Raw genomic sequence first — 15,074 nt, 5'->3', positions numbered from 1 at the left:
AAAAATAAGACTTAAAGCAAGAACTTTGCCCACAAAATTTCTGTTGACATCTGTGCTTTCAGGTGTCACATATAAAAACGGCTGAGAATTTGGCGATGCTGTGCGTCATGGTGCATTGGGCTGTATCATTGCCTATCCTACCATTGCTTTTTTATAAGGATAGATTCAAAATTTGGGCATTTGGGAAGTTGATTTGGGAATTTTAGGAAACATTAGGTATCTAACTTGGATGTGCTTCAGAGCTTCTAAGACACAAGAGCTTAAGGGCTTTTTGTTGTTGTTGTTGTTTTTGCTTTTTTTTCCCTAGTTACTTGTCCTCCAGTTGAAGGAGTTTGCATATGCCCACAGTCTCCCTTCTGTTGCACATGTTAACTGTTTTTGAGGTTACATAGTGAACCAAACAGTGAAATAATTCAAGTTTAAGATCCCCCCTCACACCTTTATTTTCAACCCTGATGAATTCAGCGGCACAGCATGCTGTGCAGCCTTGAAAACAGCTGTTTCTGCACATGTTGGAAGAAGCCATACGGGTAGGAACTTCCTAGACCATCAGCTTCCCTAGACCAATGTCCTCTCTCTTTGTGTGCATTAGATATGGATGTGAATATGGACAATGTATAGAGTAACATCATAAATCAGCTCCATTACTTAACCAGCACCCTGGATTAGAATGCAGTTCCCTGCTTACTTCAAGATGCCATTAAGTACGGGCTGTCACTGAAAAAGTTGGTTCTTGCTCTTGGGGGGTCCAATTTCTTCTGCTTTTCCTGTTCTGGCTATATTGTTCATGAAGCCACATCAGGCAACTGCTGCACAAAAGAGTTGGTTAGCTGTCATCCTCACAGGTGTGCTAATGATCATGTTGACACAATGGGAAGCAATGAACTGCTCATTTTAGCAGCAGCCCCTAGCTCCAAGTGATGGGGAACAGCAGAGCTGACCTACCTCTTGCTGTTATTCTCCCATGACACAGGGGTGCTCATTCCTATGCTCTCTCTAGTAGCAGCTGTAGAGATCACCTGATCCCTGTAGCAATCCCTGACAAGGCTACCCATCAATTTGATTCAATTTGCTGTAATGTCAATTGAGAGGCATTGCAGAACTTGGGAGGCTGGAAATTAGACAGCGTGAATAGTCTCCTCCCCCTGAAAATGAAGTGATAGTTAAGTAGTATTAAAATCTGACTTAACTAAGCATGCTTTACTTTGTGAACTCTTCATTCAACCTCCTGTCAGAAATGTTGCTCTGGGCATTTTAACTGAAGGTCTATTTTCAGTAAACCAGCGTGCTTAGATTTAAGAACCCACTTCAATCCCATTGAATTCAACTGTTCAGCAATTTAGTACTTAACAGTTGCTTAACTATAGCAGAAAGGCAAGTTGACTCAGTTTCCTTTCAGGTGCTCCACTCAGAGGATTTGCTCTGCTTCTTTCATCCAAGAATCATATTTGTGATGAAATTGAGGTGCCTGTTCAGTTTACATTAAATAGCTGAGTGTGCTAATATGTGTAAATAAGATCTCACCTATGCAGTAGTAAATAGCTCTGTACTGGGCTGCAGAAAATGCAAGAAGTCTCCGCCAAGTGTCTGGAGTGATAACCTTAGTGGGCATTTTTAGTCATGTAGCCTGTTCATAATTCATTTTTTAGTCATGTAGCTGTTCACAATTCATTTTGATTACAATTTGCACTGGTTTAAATAATGACTCAAGAGTTAAATCCTGAATTGTTCTTTTTTTTCTCTTTTAGCAATAGTTTCACAATGAGACTTATTAAAACCTATTTTCATTTTCACATGTATAAATTATAATGAATACCCAAAGAACTATGTACAAAATCCATTCTTTCAAATAAGTGAATTTGTTTTAAAACATCAGGAAGGAACCATTTGACATTAGTTGAAGCTGGGATAAAACTGAACCAGGTATTTTCAAACAAATTCTCAGCGGCTTGCCTTTCTGTCCTGCTTACGTTCTAAGATGTAATCAACTATTATCCTGTCCTTTCTTCAGTTAACTGAGGATGTTAAACTGATTCTTATGTGTAGCTGCTGCGCAAAATAAGGGGATGTGGTTTGGGAGAGAAAAAAACATAACAGTATGGCCCTCCACTGCATGATGTTTGTGTAATGTTCTGTAGCTGAATTCAATTTTTGTTGGAGATTTATATCTTTCAAAGCTGGTTGCTTTGTTTGAAATGAGAGATGTTTTTAAGGAAAGGTCTTCCTTCTCTCAAGAGAATCCTGTACTGAGATTAGAGAGCATAGTTGGAAAACACAGGAAAGCTTCTCATGCAGGAGAAATATTCTCATTCTTGACAGCGAGTCCTCTTTTTTTTCTCCTATATCAGTTATTACAATAACGAGTATGCCTCAGTTGTAACCGTTTTGATGTATTTAGTAAACTTCAATGGATTCTTCCTGCATGTCCATAGACATCTCCATTTTATTGCAGATTAATTATCAGTATCCATAACACCCTTGGCAAGAATCTCCATGGGTCTGGTACTCATTGCATCCCTCTTTTTTTTTCTTTATTTTTTCCCTTTTTTTTTTTTTCTTTTGTTTGTTTTGAACCTAGATTTCACTAGTTTTACTTGATGTTCCCTAGTAGTTAGACTGAAGGAGATTCCCCCATCTTCTTTAGCATGAAGCTTCGTCTTCTCTCCTCCAGATTTAATCATTCCTTAAAAGGAAGCTATTTCAGAACCTGGCTCATACTTTGTTGCTATTCTCAGATCCTTTTCCATCTTTCCTTTTCAAGATGGGGCACCAAAACTGCACACAGACTCAAAGACATGTGCGAATCATGGGATTTATACGTGTCTGTGTATTGATGTTTCTTCATTCTTTCCTAAAAATTCTTTCAGAAAAAAACAAAAAAGCCTTGTTCCAAGCATTCTCACATTTGAAGTTGTCATCACCATGACTTTGAATGGTGACTTCTGATTAAATGTATAGTAGCATAGCTCAGAGAATGAGAGAATTCATAGTAGCAACAATGCATTCATTTGTTCATTAGTTTTTGCTGAAATCAATTGCAGCCAATTGATTGCAAATTGGGAAGAAGAATAAGCTCTACACACTGTGATAATATAGTGGTAATTAAAGAGTTTGTTATTCTTTCATTTTCATAGATCCTCCTCCTGTTTTACAAAGCACTGATGGGAACTGGGTCGCTTTGCAGAATGTTACTTTGCCTCGTCCTCGAATGCTTGCCAAACCAAAGAGTCAAGTATTTGAAGCTTTGGAGAATGAATCCAGTGTTGTGTCCGCATATGATGAGATGGGCTCAAACAGCGAGGATGACTACGACTGGAATGTGGCCTTGAAAAAGCTGCATCGAAGACCTCGGCAATTACCAGATCATTTCTATTATACCAGTTCCCAGTATGATTCTGAGTGGGTTTATGGTAATGATCAGTACCAGGCAGTAAACTCACCTTCCTCTGGGTTATATACCAATACTGAGACACTGTTCTCTGATTCTGAAACATCTTCAGTAAATTCTTCCCAGGAAGCTAAAGGACCTAGCAAACTTCTCTGGTTACAAAGCAGAACTCAGAGTGATGTGCCCAGAACGGAAAAAAAACATTTCCACGGAGAACTGGATGTAAATTTCAATCCACAGGCAACCAGCTTGGAATATTTGGATTGCAGTGAGACTGAAGAAGTCCATTATGATTTAGAAAAGAAATCAAGAAGGTGGAGGAAGAACAAAATCTCAGAAGAGATATGTGAAGCAAAAAAACACACAAAAGCCAACATGAAGAATTTATGTCAGGTAATTGTGTTTGATCCTTCTGAATGTGATCTCAAAAATAGCAGGGCAAAACTAATCAAGCTGTGCTGGCAATAGCATGTGAGTCATGAGTGGAAGGTGCAGTGTTCTTGCAAGCTTTGTCCTCCTCATACCTCATAACCAAGAAGAACCAAAGGTAAAGTGTTAAACATATCATGAACAGGCTTTCTTTCTTAGATATGCCACTTCCATATGATCAATGACATTGTTAATACTGTAAAATACAGTGTTCTTAAAACAAACAAAAAAAAAGGCAGGGTTTGCCAACAGCTAGCAAATGTTGAATATTACCTGTTGACTTTTTTGTTTATTCTAATGCCTTTGCTGTTGGAATAAGAATTAACTCATATACCTGGGGATCTTTGGTATGCTGTTGTCATAGTATGGGATAAAGATAATAAGCAGCAAAAATTCAGAAAGGAATGTTTTTGAAATATGGTCCAAATGATGTCTGCTTTTAATTGATCACTTGATTGTTTCAATTCTAAAATGTTTTAGTGAGTGTTTACAAACTACCTTGATTTAAATAATTAGACAATTTATTAAGAAAACAAAAAGTAAGTGCTCAAATTTGGAAAAACCAATCATAGATGTTTAAGATAGCAAAGCACTCCCCAAACATTTCTTTTAAACAACAATTATGAGATAACCAGAAAGTAAAGAAGTCATCTTCTTTACAAGGATTTTTCCAGGCTATGGACTGATAGCATGTAAGGGATCCAGTTGTCCCCCAGAATTTTTCAGCAGTGCTAACACACTTCTAACTCTGGAAGAAGAGAACACTGAACACTTGTCCACTTCCATTTCCTATATCTTACTCCTCTCACATCCTGTAGCTGGACCACTGCTGTAGTACAAAAACGTTGAACCTGAAACAAGGAGCTAAATGTTGTCTTCTCCCCATGCCTCTGACTACAAGCAACCCGATCCAATCTTTAAAGTTGTCTAAGCAATCTTAGAACGTCTGGAATTGTTACTCTTTGCTTGTGCTACTAGCCTGTATCTCCCATTGAAAAACATCAGCACAGTTGATCATAAGTCAAGGTTAGGGTTATAGGATTTGAGCAGGTTTTTAATGCTGGGTAAACTATAATTAATTCTGTATCTATTCCTTCTGCTTTTAGGAGACAGGTGTGGGTGTTCTATACTGACTCATTTATAGTCATGTCCTCATACATTTATGATCTACAGCTGTTGAGGGGGACTTAGATATGATACTGTGCTCCAACAACACATCAATGGCCATTAAAGACTTCTTAGAACATCAGACAGAATAACAGAACTTTCCAGGGACTGTACAAAGACCATGTTTTGTACACAGAAATGTATTCCATTTCTGGCTTTGCATATTTGTGCATGTTCTGTATGTGTGTGCTTGTATTCATATTGCGGCTTTCTACATACTACTGCTCTGCAGAGTATAGATGAGCATTGCTCACAGGTGTGGTGGTTTCACCCTGTTGGCCAGCTGAACTCCACCACAATCCCTCTCTCGCTACCCCTCCTCAGAGAAAGAGGGGGGGAAAATACAATGGAAAGGGCTCAGGGGTTGAGATAAGGACAGGGAAATTGCTCAAAAATTATTGTCATGGGCAAAACAGACTCAGCATAGGGAGATTAATATAATTCATTGCCTACCACTAACAGACTAGAGCAGTGAGAACTAAAAGCAAACTTCTAGCAAATAAAATAAGGAAAAAAAAAAAAAAAAAAAAAAACACCGGGGAACTTCTGCTCTGTGCCTGGAGCAGCACTTCCTGCCCTCCTGCACTAACCTTGGGGTCTGTGGAATTGTTTCTCTCAAGTTTTCTCACTCCTCTCCTAGATGCTATTGTGCAGCAGTTTTTTTCTCCTTTATTAAGTCTGCTCTCCCAGAGGCCCAACCAACATCACTCTCTGGCTCAGCTCTGGCCAGCGGTGGGTCCCTTTTGGAGCCAGCTGGAGCTGGCTCTGATCGGACATGGGCAAGCTGCTGGGCTCTGCTCACTGAGAGCATCCCTGCAGCCCCTCAGTACCAAACCCCTTTCCACATAAGCCTACTACAACAGGTTTGGTCCCCTCCAGGGGAGAACAGAGAGGCAGGGTGCTTCCAGGCTGTGACTGTACCCTTCAGCAGATCAGTGTGTATTTCAAAGAGCAAGCTGGTGCAGAAAATGATAGTTCTTTCCAACTCTCTTGTGAGTTGCTTTGTATCTTCAGTGCTGCTCAGACCTCTCTGTTGTGCTCAAAATGCAAGGTTTGGGATTCTGAGCCATTCTCCTTTTTACCTTAGGCAAAGAGAGACTGTTCCTGCTCTCCTGCTCCCTCAGCCACAGTGGAGCAGGCAGTTGTACTCTGGTTCCATGTTATCAAAGCAATGAAATTCACATTAGGAAGTTTATGTATAATAATATGGGTGGGTGCTCATGCATTTCATTTGTGTTTAGACACAAACACAGACCCCGGTGGCTGATGTGATAGCTAGTGCCTGCCAGCAGCCATCTGTTCCTCCAGCCCTTGGTAGGGAAAGCACTGCTTGGAGCAGGAATGGACTGGTCAGTACAATTTATAGCAGGGATGTTGCTAGGGGTGTGAAATTCTAGGAAGCAATTAAAATGATTAAGACCATAAGGAATGTGATTTGAGGTATGATATTAAATTAACCAGGCATCATTTGTATTCCTTAGAAAAATGAGATTAAAGAAATGTCAGGATCTCATGTAGTCCCCAGAGTAATGTATTAATCTAGGTAAAATGTAGACTGAAGCAGAGAGCGCCCTACATGTGAACAGTTTGCACAAAGTGATAGCATACATGTGGTAAACTGCAGACTGTAAATTTAAGGAAGCTTCATTGTGTGGCATTAAGCCTGTCACATGCTGAGATTAGTGAGAATTAGTGAGCAACCTGCTTTAGTGGCTTTTCTGTAGACAGGCTGTAAACACTGTCATGAGGCAGGTAGAGCAGGGCATTAAAACTGTCCTGATAAAAACAAAGTCCTATGGTAGCAAGTTTCTGATTGCTTATGTAACACAGGAAACAAATTCCTGGGGAACATGAATTGAGATGTGCAACCTTACATCTACCTTCTCTGATTTTAATGATAATTATTTTCCAAATTGTCACTTTTTTACAAGAAATAGCCACTCAAACCATCAATCTCTGTCTGTTTTCGTCATTATTATTGTTGTTTTATTGGCTTTCATTATATTTTTGAGAGCAGGATATGCTGCTTGTTGTAGCTGTAATTGTTATATATCTGATGGAAAGTGGAGTCACTTAATTGCTTCCAGTGAAAGAGGTGTCCTCGTTATGAGTTCGCTTCTTTTATCAGAAGACCCTACCTGTTAATTACAGCTGTCCTGCCCCTGCTGCCCTGCAGGGTAAGGGGTGAGCGCTGCTGGACTGCCAGTCCCCACGGGATGGCGCTTGGGATTTATTAATTGAAAATAGCTACCCCAACTCACTGACTCACTAAGAAACTGCCTGCAAACCTCACAATTCGCATCATCTTCTAAAAACTGGAGTTTCTAATCTCTGTTTCCTATTTCAGTTTGGAGCTTTCTGTCCGTGACGTAGCAGAGACTTGTGTTTGGAGTGAACTAGCCAGTACTTTGCTTGCTTGGTTTATTTTGAGGCTTTGTGTTCACTAAGATTTCATTGAGTTATCAGCCATTAGTACATAAGGATTTGTCCAGTGCGTATTAGGAAAGGTGTATTTCATATCTCATTGCCTCCTGAAGGATTTAAGCTTGCATTAGAAACACTTGATTGGCTGTGTCAGTCTGCCATGTCCTCACTGAAGCTCGCTTTCCAGATAAACTAGTGTTCTTTTATTCTTGTTTTCAGGTGTTAGTGTTATTTGCTTCTGATAGATGCAAATGGGAACTTACACAATGATTTATACAAACACAAGGATGTTGTTAATCTTAACGAATAGGGCAAAAGTGTGACCAGTAAAGAAACATGAAGTTTAAGATAGCATCTATTAAATAAATAATAAATCCTTTCAATGTATTTAATCTTTTTATTTGTTGTCACAGCTTTTAATGCATTTTTTAATCTGTTAATTCATCTAATTACAAGCAGTTCACTGCCACCACCTGAAAATCTCAACACACAAGCCAAGCAGCCTACCAATAACTAAAACAGCAAGGTATAGCATTATATGATATCATTATCTCTGCATGTAAGCAGGAACTAATAATTCTTGCAAATGTAACTACTACAAGCAGAAAGATGAATAATAAGACATATCTGAATCGAGCTGTAATAAAATAAACACCTTCAAGGTAAGTTCATCCCCCCCTTTCCCCCCTCCACCCACAAGAAAAGTTGTGTATTCAGTAACACACATTTAGCTAACACAGAACAATCCAAGGGATGACAAGGCAGCTTATGACTTTCACCTGTGCTGGAAAATGTATCAAAAAGCTTCTAATGAATTAGGAAAGTTCCTTTACGTATATTAAAGCACAAGCTAGAACTGGAACATATCAGTGTCAGTGTCACCTGTTGATGCCCAAAGAAGAATCCCTGTTTCCTGTCTGCCTTCCTGTCTTCCCTCCCCCTGCCTCCAGCATGGTCCAGTCTCTCTCCTACATCATCTGTAGCACGCACTTGGAGCCTTTTGCCCAGCCTTTGTGACTTGCTACAACAGGTTGAAGTACAATTCTTTCAGCAGCATATGAGCGCACCTTAACTAGAAAATTAAATTTTTGATTTTTCATCCTGCTGAAGCCTCACAGCTTAGCAATATTGTCCCATCAGGCCTTCACCTGAAATGCATGGGAAGCCAGCTGGTAGACTCCAGGTGATTTTGCTGAGCTCTGGGTAGAGGCAGTAAAGATCAACCCAACAGGTCCTGCCATGTGTGATCTGGGAGACCAGCACTTTTTTCAGGATCAAGAGTAGTTGTGATTCTGCCAATCTCACTATGGATTCTTGTGTACATTACTAGTGTGATATATCTGCTAAACAGTTATATATAAGAGGCCCCCAGAGGAACTTCTTGCATGGTACAATGATGAAGTAGAAACATCTATGGACTGACAGCCTTACTCACTGCTCTGCTAGATTTTGTACCCAGCTTATTTAAACAAGATTATTAAACTTTTGTTTTTGCAAGTTTGTTTTGCTCAAATGTCTGCATTGAATGACGGTACTTGTTTGGTTGTGGTTTTTTGTTTGTTTTTTTTTTTGTTTGTTTGTTTTCTCTCCCTTGCAGACTCAGCCCCAAGGTGAACTCTTTCTGTCTAGACATTGCTAGAGGAAGCCCACATTCATAGTGCAGAGCTGTCAGAACTCACTAGCAATTCTCATAATCCTAAACCACATGATTTGGTAGATGGGAGAGTAGGTCTTTGGAGGTGCCTATTAAATAAATGCAAGTACCTTATTTAAATAAAAAGGGATTCTAGGAATGAGCTGAGACCAGATAGCTAATAATACATATCTCAAGGTTAATGCAATGTATCTCCACTAAACTGTATTGTCTCCTAAAATACAAGTGCACCGTTTAGCTGTGCTTTCTATCCTGTAAATTCTCTAAGTTATTATTGTTTTTCTCCAAATTGACGGATAGATGGATTCAGCAACAACTTTAAGATTTTATTGTAATTTAGAAACATGTATGTTTCATTACCAAATTGTTGGAGGGGAGTGTAATGAATTGTAGTGTGAAATGCAAGATATATCTGAAAAAAAATATTGCTACTATTTTTTTTACTAAAAAGTTGAAAATATACCAGTCACATAGAAGCAAGTAGAAGTATATCATATCATAAAACCAAAGTGGAAACTCACTGATTTGAAATCTCATTCTTGATCTTGCTCAGAACAGTTTGGAAGTTCATTTGAAAGAAAAGGCCTTTTACTCAGCAAAAGCTGAATCTACAGGAAAAAAAAAAAAAATGACATGAGCCTGTGGTCCCCCTTTTAAAATGTCTTGCGATGTATTTTCAAATCCTGATTTTCTAAAAGGGCCTTCCACATTCTGAAAGTGAGCTATAAAGCAATAATCTGGTTGTGTAATTGATTCACAGATAACTGCAGAATAAAAGAATAAATAGTCCAGAAACCTGTGAAAATGCTAGACAATACAGTATAGTTTACCGTGTGAGAGATGAATGCTGACACTACAAACATGATGTGTCAATTCATTAAGAGCACTTGGGCAAGTAGAGTTTCTGAGGGAGTTGTCAGTTAACATTTCCTGTGAGAACTGAAGGTAATTGGACTGTCCATAAATATGACTGCTGAGCCTGCAGAGAGAGTAGCTGTGCAAAGCAAATCTCCTGATTATGTGTTTCCAAATGAATGGTAAAGAAAACATAGCTTTTAGTCTCTCATAATGTCATAGCAGGAGAGCATAAGGCAAATAGGAATAATTTCCTGGCAAATAGGAATAATTTCCTATCTGAGAATTGCTTCAAATCACCATCTTAGACCTGCTGCAATGTGCCTGCCACTTCTGGGTCCCAGGCTGCATTCTTTACAGCCTCCTCCTGGGTGTTTTTATCATGATTACGCTCTGTGTCAAATAATTTGTCACTTCTGAAACCTGTCATATTACACCTTACTTTATGCACTTGGTTGAAGCACTGAACAAAGTGCCCAATTATTCTGAGCTCTCTCTTAGCAGTCAGCAAAGAATAGCATTTCCAGAAAGCAGTTAACATTATAGGCTGTGTTGTTCTGAGAGATGCTCTCTCCCTCCATAAACTGTAGTGGGAAACTGGGTCCTAATCAGACAGCACAGATCCAGAAAATGAGTTGGTACATATCCAGACATTAGTTTTTGATATAGTCATCAGGCACTTTTAGATTTCCTGCAAAGAAAAAAAAAAAAAAAAAAAAAAAAAAAAAGCCCCTTTTCCATGTAATTAAGTATCGGCAGGCAACAGGCCAGACAGACTTCTAAAAGGATTTTGTTTTTCTTCTATTCGGCCTGCAAAATAACGGACTTGTCATGGTCAAGTCTGTAGCACCAACCAAATTTAACCAAGCATCTGAGTACTTCCCACCTTTAAGGATCCAGAAGAAATAAAATAAGGTGTTCCTGGAGACTGAACTTGTTCTAAGGAGGCTGGTGTTTGGAGAATAATTGTAGCTGTAGTGGATCCACCTATGTAAATGTTCGCTGGGAAAGCTGAAAATCTTAAATACTGTCACTTAAAAAATGAAAGATCTTTTAAAAACTTGTTTCTAGTAATCATAAGAAAATAAGGATAATGCTCAAGACCAGCCGGCAGGGAATTTGAGCACAGCTGTCAGCTGGAAAGTGAACACAACTGCCAGGTTGTCATGGATAACTGATTTCATTCCCACACTTCAGTTTCTTTATATGCAACATAATTGAGAGTGATGGAAATGCGGTACTGAGAACAAGAATCACCATTTATGCTTTTGTTTTATTAGCTGCACACAGATATGTAACGATTTTGATAGTTGCTTTCTATATAATATAAAAGTAGCCAGGAATGATAAATATTATCCAACAGGTGTGGGTTTACTGGCCTTCTTCTGTAAAGATGTGGTACCTTTTTATCAGCACACTTTGCTTCCTTTCTAGCTTCTCTTCAGAGTGATCTTATCTACCCTTTTCTAGTAAGCTGCTTGTTGTCCTGCTATACCTATACAGTAATTATTACTGTACTTCCAATTTCTTTGTAGGATTTTGGTGATTTATCAGAAACAGATATAAGCAGTGAGGATCAGCATCATAATATCAAGCCTGACCTTATGGAAGAGAAGCTTAAATCCAGGTTATTTCAGCTTGGAGCTAAAATGAGTGACAAGGAAACATCTTCTGATGAAGAACAAGAGTCTGAACCTAGAACAGACCCTGAAAGCTATAAGGAGAATTTGTCCTCAGAAGAAAATGGAAAAAGTATTCAGGAAGAGTTAAAGAAGGTAAGTGGTCATTATAGGGGAGTGAGCTAAACACTGTAAAAGTTAGAATCTAGAAATAGATGCTTGTGGTTAGAGAATAAAACATAGCTGATTAAAAAAATAGGTCCTTTAAACTGGGTCTGAGCCTGCAACCCTTGTGCAAGTAAAACTTCAATTAAGGTGTGGGCTTCTTCCTGTGAGCCTACAGCATTAACTCTAAAGCAGTGAACTTAGTTTTTGTAATAAACATGTTAAGTGATTGATACTAATGAAACTATGTCTGTTTATAGTAACTGTGAATCTACTTGTATATTTTTATTTAAAGGCATGTTCAGATCTCCTTTTTTTCTCCTTACTAACCATCAAGCAAGGTTTATTTATTTATTTATTTATTTTTATTTGCTCCCCTGTTTTTAGTATTTTTAGCTCATTCTGATATCATAGATTCTTCTTTTGTCTCTCTGTTGGAATATTTTGTGCTTCTGTAATACTTAATGGCCCTGTTACACTGTCAGCTAATAGGTTTCTGCCAGTAGTAACATATTCTGGTGAAACAGTAATCCAGTGTCAGTTCTGATAATGAGTGAGATCTTCCATTCACAACATTTCACCCTACAGTAAGATGTCTGACTTAAATTGTCACTCCACTTAACACCAGCTCTCTTCCCTTCCTGTTTCTGAATTTCTCTTCATATCATATAGTGTACTGGTTGTGGTATTCAGCCATTTTTTTTTGTGCTCAGTTCACCATAGAGAATTTCAGAAAGTCCTGTTAATAGTCTTTAATTCTAGACTTTAATTGTATCATGTCATACTTAGCTAGCCTATGTATTTTTGAATAATTTGATATTGCTGGTCTGTCTTTGTAAACCAAAGATGAGCTAAATTTAATGTGTTTAAAATAGAAGGAAACGATCTCTTCACCTGGTCTGTTGGATGCTGGTGGCCTTCTTTTCTGCAAGGGCACATTCAACCTGGTGTCCACCAGTAACCCTGTTTCTTTTTCTGCCAAGCTGTTTCCCAGCCACATAGCCTCTGGCATGTACTGGGATAATTCCTCCCCATGTGCAGGACTTTGCATTTCCTTTTGTTGAACTTTATGAGATTTCTATAATCCCATTTCTCTAGCCTGTCAAGATCCCTCTGCATGGGAACAAAACCATCTCAGGTATGAACAACTGTTCTCAGTTTAGGTTATACTCATTGCCTCTGTCAATAATGATGATGTTAAATAGTATTAGCCGCTGGGATACGTCACTAGTGACTGACCTCCAGCTGGACTTCAAGCCTCTGATAACACTTTCAGACTAGCAGTTCAGGAAATTTTAACCCACCTTACTGTCTACATATTCAGTCCATGTTTGCTCAATTCATCTATACAGATGTTATGGCAGACAGCATTGAAAGCCTCATTAAAGACAAAATAAACAACATTCAATGCACTCCCCATGTCCAGTGGTCATTTCATTATAGAAAGCTATCAGGTTGACTAGGCATGATTTCCCTTTCATAAATCACCTTCTCATCTTTCTTATGTTTGGAAATGGCTTCAAGGATTTGCTCCTAGATCAGCTCTCAGGAACCATCCCCAGATTGCCATGATCTTTCAAAGTTAAAAAAAAAAAAAAAAAAAAAAAAAAGTGGTCTCACTTTAACAAGGGACAGTTTCCACAGCTCTTGAGAGTGCATCCCTATCAGGTCGCAAGGACATGCACATGTCCTATTCATTAAAATGTTTGCTAGCCTGTTCTTCCTCTACTAAGGGTTAGTTTTCATTGCCCCAGATCTTCTCATGGGTTCCAGCGGCTTGGAATTCCTGAGAGCAAATCTTATGTATAAACTGAGGTGAAGGTGACACTGAATAGGATAGCCTTTTCCTTGTCCTGTGTCACCAAGTCTCTGCAGTAGTGGGCCAATTTTCCCTCATCCGCCTTTTGCTGGTGCTTTATCTGTAGAAGCCATTCTTGTTGCCCTTTGTGTTCCCCACTAGATTCAACTGCAGGTGGCTTTTGACTTTTCTGGCACTATTCTTACATGCTTGGACAGTGTCTCTGTAATCCACCTGGGCCAGCTGATCCTGCTTCCACATCGTGGTATATTAGTTCTTTATATCATTTGAATTAAATACCTTTCAAATAATGAAGATTTCCTTTAGAAAGTTGTCCAACTCTTGTTCAAAGCTGAGCTTTGCAGTTGAGACCCCAAGAGTTGAGTCAAGACACACAGCAGACAAGAACAAACCTAAGTAGATCTGAGGGATAACAGTGCTTGACTAGCAAGAGGCAGCACTGGGCTTCTTGTGTGGACATGTTGACCATTGACCATCTTTGAATGAAATAAAAGCCCCTTTTGGGAGCAAGGTTCAAAACACAAATGAAGTTCCCCAGTTATGTAATCGTCAGGAACAAAAGAAATGGCTAAACTGAGTAAATTGGCACTCGCTCTGCAGGTCTTTGAAAACTTTTGCCTCTGGTGACAGTATTAGGGCTGAGCACTTATGTTACACAGATGAGATTTTCACATCCTATAGCCAGACCTCCAGGTATTTGGTAAGTACATACCCAAGAAAAAGGCATCAGGAGGAGATTGGCTGAAGTCCACTCACATTCATGATCTAAAAAGAATTGAGCAAGACATGCAAAATCTAAACTTATCCTTGTCCATTGGGGTAAGTCTGTGTTTTGTGGTGTATTTATTCATCTGCGTGCATCTACAAAGTAATATTAGTTGCTTTTCCTCCTCTAATTTTATATAACTTTAACATTTGAAATAATGCAAAGCTTAATATATTTTTTCTTAGTATATTTCCTTAAGTTTAAAAAAGAAAAGGCATACCATGTTCAGCAAAAAAAAAGTGAATGCCTGGAGTTTTTAATTCTTTATTGGTTTTGGTTGAAAAAAAAAAAACAAAAAAAAAAAAAACCTTAGTCTTTCCTAATTGCAGTATATATTCTTCCTGTCTATAATGAAGAAACCAAAATATCCTAGTACTATTCGTGGACATGGCTTTAGAGGAATTGATAGCAGAACTTGCTTCGGCTGTAGAGAAACAAGCAGCCTGCTTTTGTTCTTATCCCTGACAGTTGTCTTTAAAGATGATTTAAATCTTCTGATGTGTGCCTTCTTTTTGGAAAGGTGGCTGTCCAACATCTTACAATGAAATACTGAAGATGATGGTGTATAATACCAGCTGTGGCTATGGTAACCTAAAATATGAAGACATACCTAAATTCATTGGGATAGAGCAGAGCAGGATAGGATATGATAGGACAGGATAGGATGGGATGGGATAGGATGAGATGGGACGGAATGGGATGGGATGGGACGGGATGGAATAGAATAGAATAGAATAGAATAGAATAGAATAGAATAGAATAGAATAGAATAGAATAGAATAGAATAG

At 38.7% G+C, this 15,074-nt stretch overlaps 1 protein-coding gene across 10 annotated transcripts in view; it reads left to right on the top strand.

Annotated features, from left to right (window-relative positions):
* The window catches only part of MYRIP (myosin VIIA and Rab interacting protein), a 253,560-nt gene that overhangs the window by 212,249 nt on the left and 26,237 nt on the right, over positions 1-15,074 (top strand). For all 10 annotated transcript variants that reach the window (XM_035316293.1, XM_035316294.1, XM_035316302.1 and 7 more), the window contains 2 exons: positions 3,135-3,781; positions 11,453-11,692. In XM_035316293.1, the coding sequence (XP_035172184.1) occupies positions 3,135-3,781; positions 11,453-11,692 (887 nt within the window). The remainder of the gene's footprint in view (positions 1-3,134; positions 3,782-11,452; positions 11,693-15,074) is intronic.

Source organism: Oxyura jamaicensis, chromosome 2 (genome assembly GCF_011077185.1).
Source record: "Oxyura jamaicensis isolate SHBP4307 breed ruddy duck chromosome 2, BPBGC_Ojam_1.0, whole genome shotgun sequence".
Lineage (NCBI taxonomy): Eukaryota > Metazoa > Chordata > Aves > Anseriformes > Anatidae > Oxyura > Oxyura jamaicensis.
This window is presented reverse-complemented; position numbering and strand designations above follow the sequence as displayed.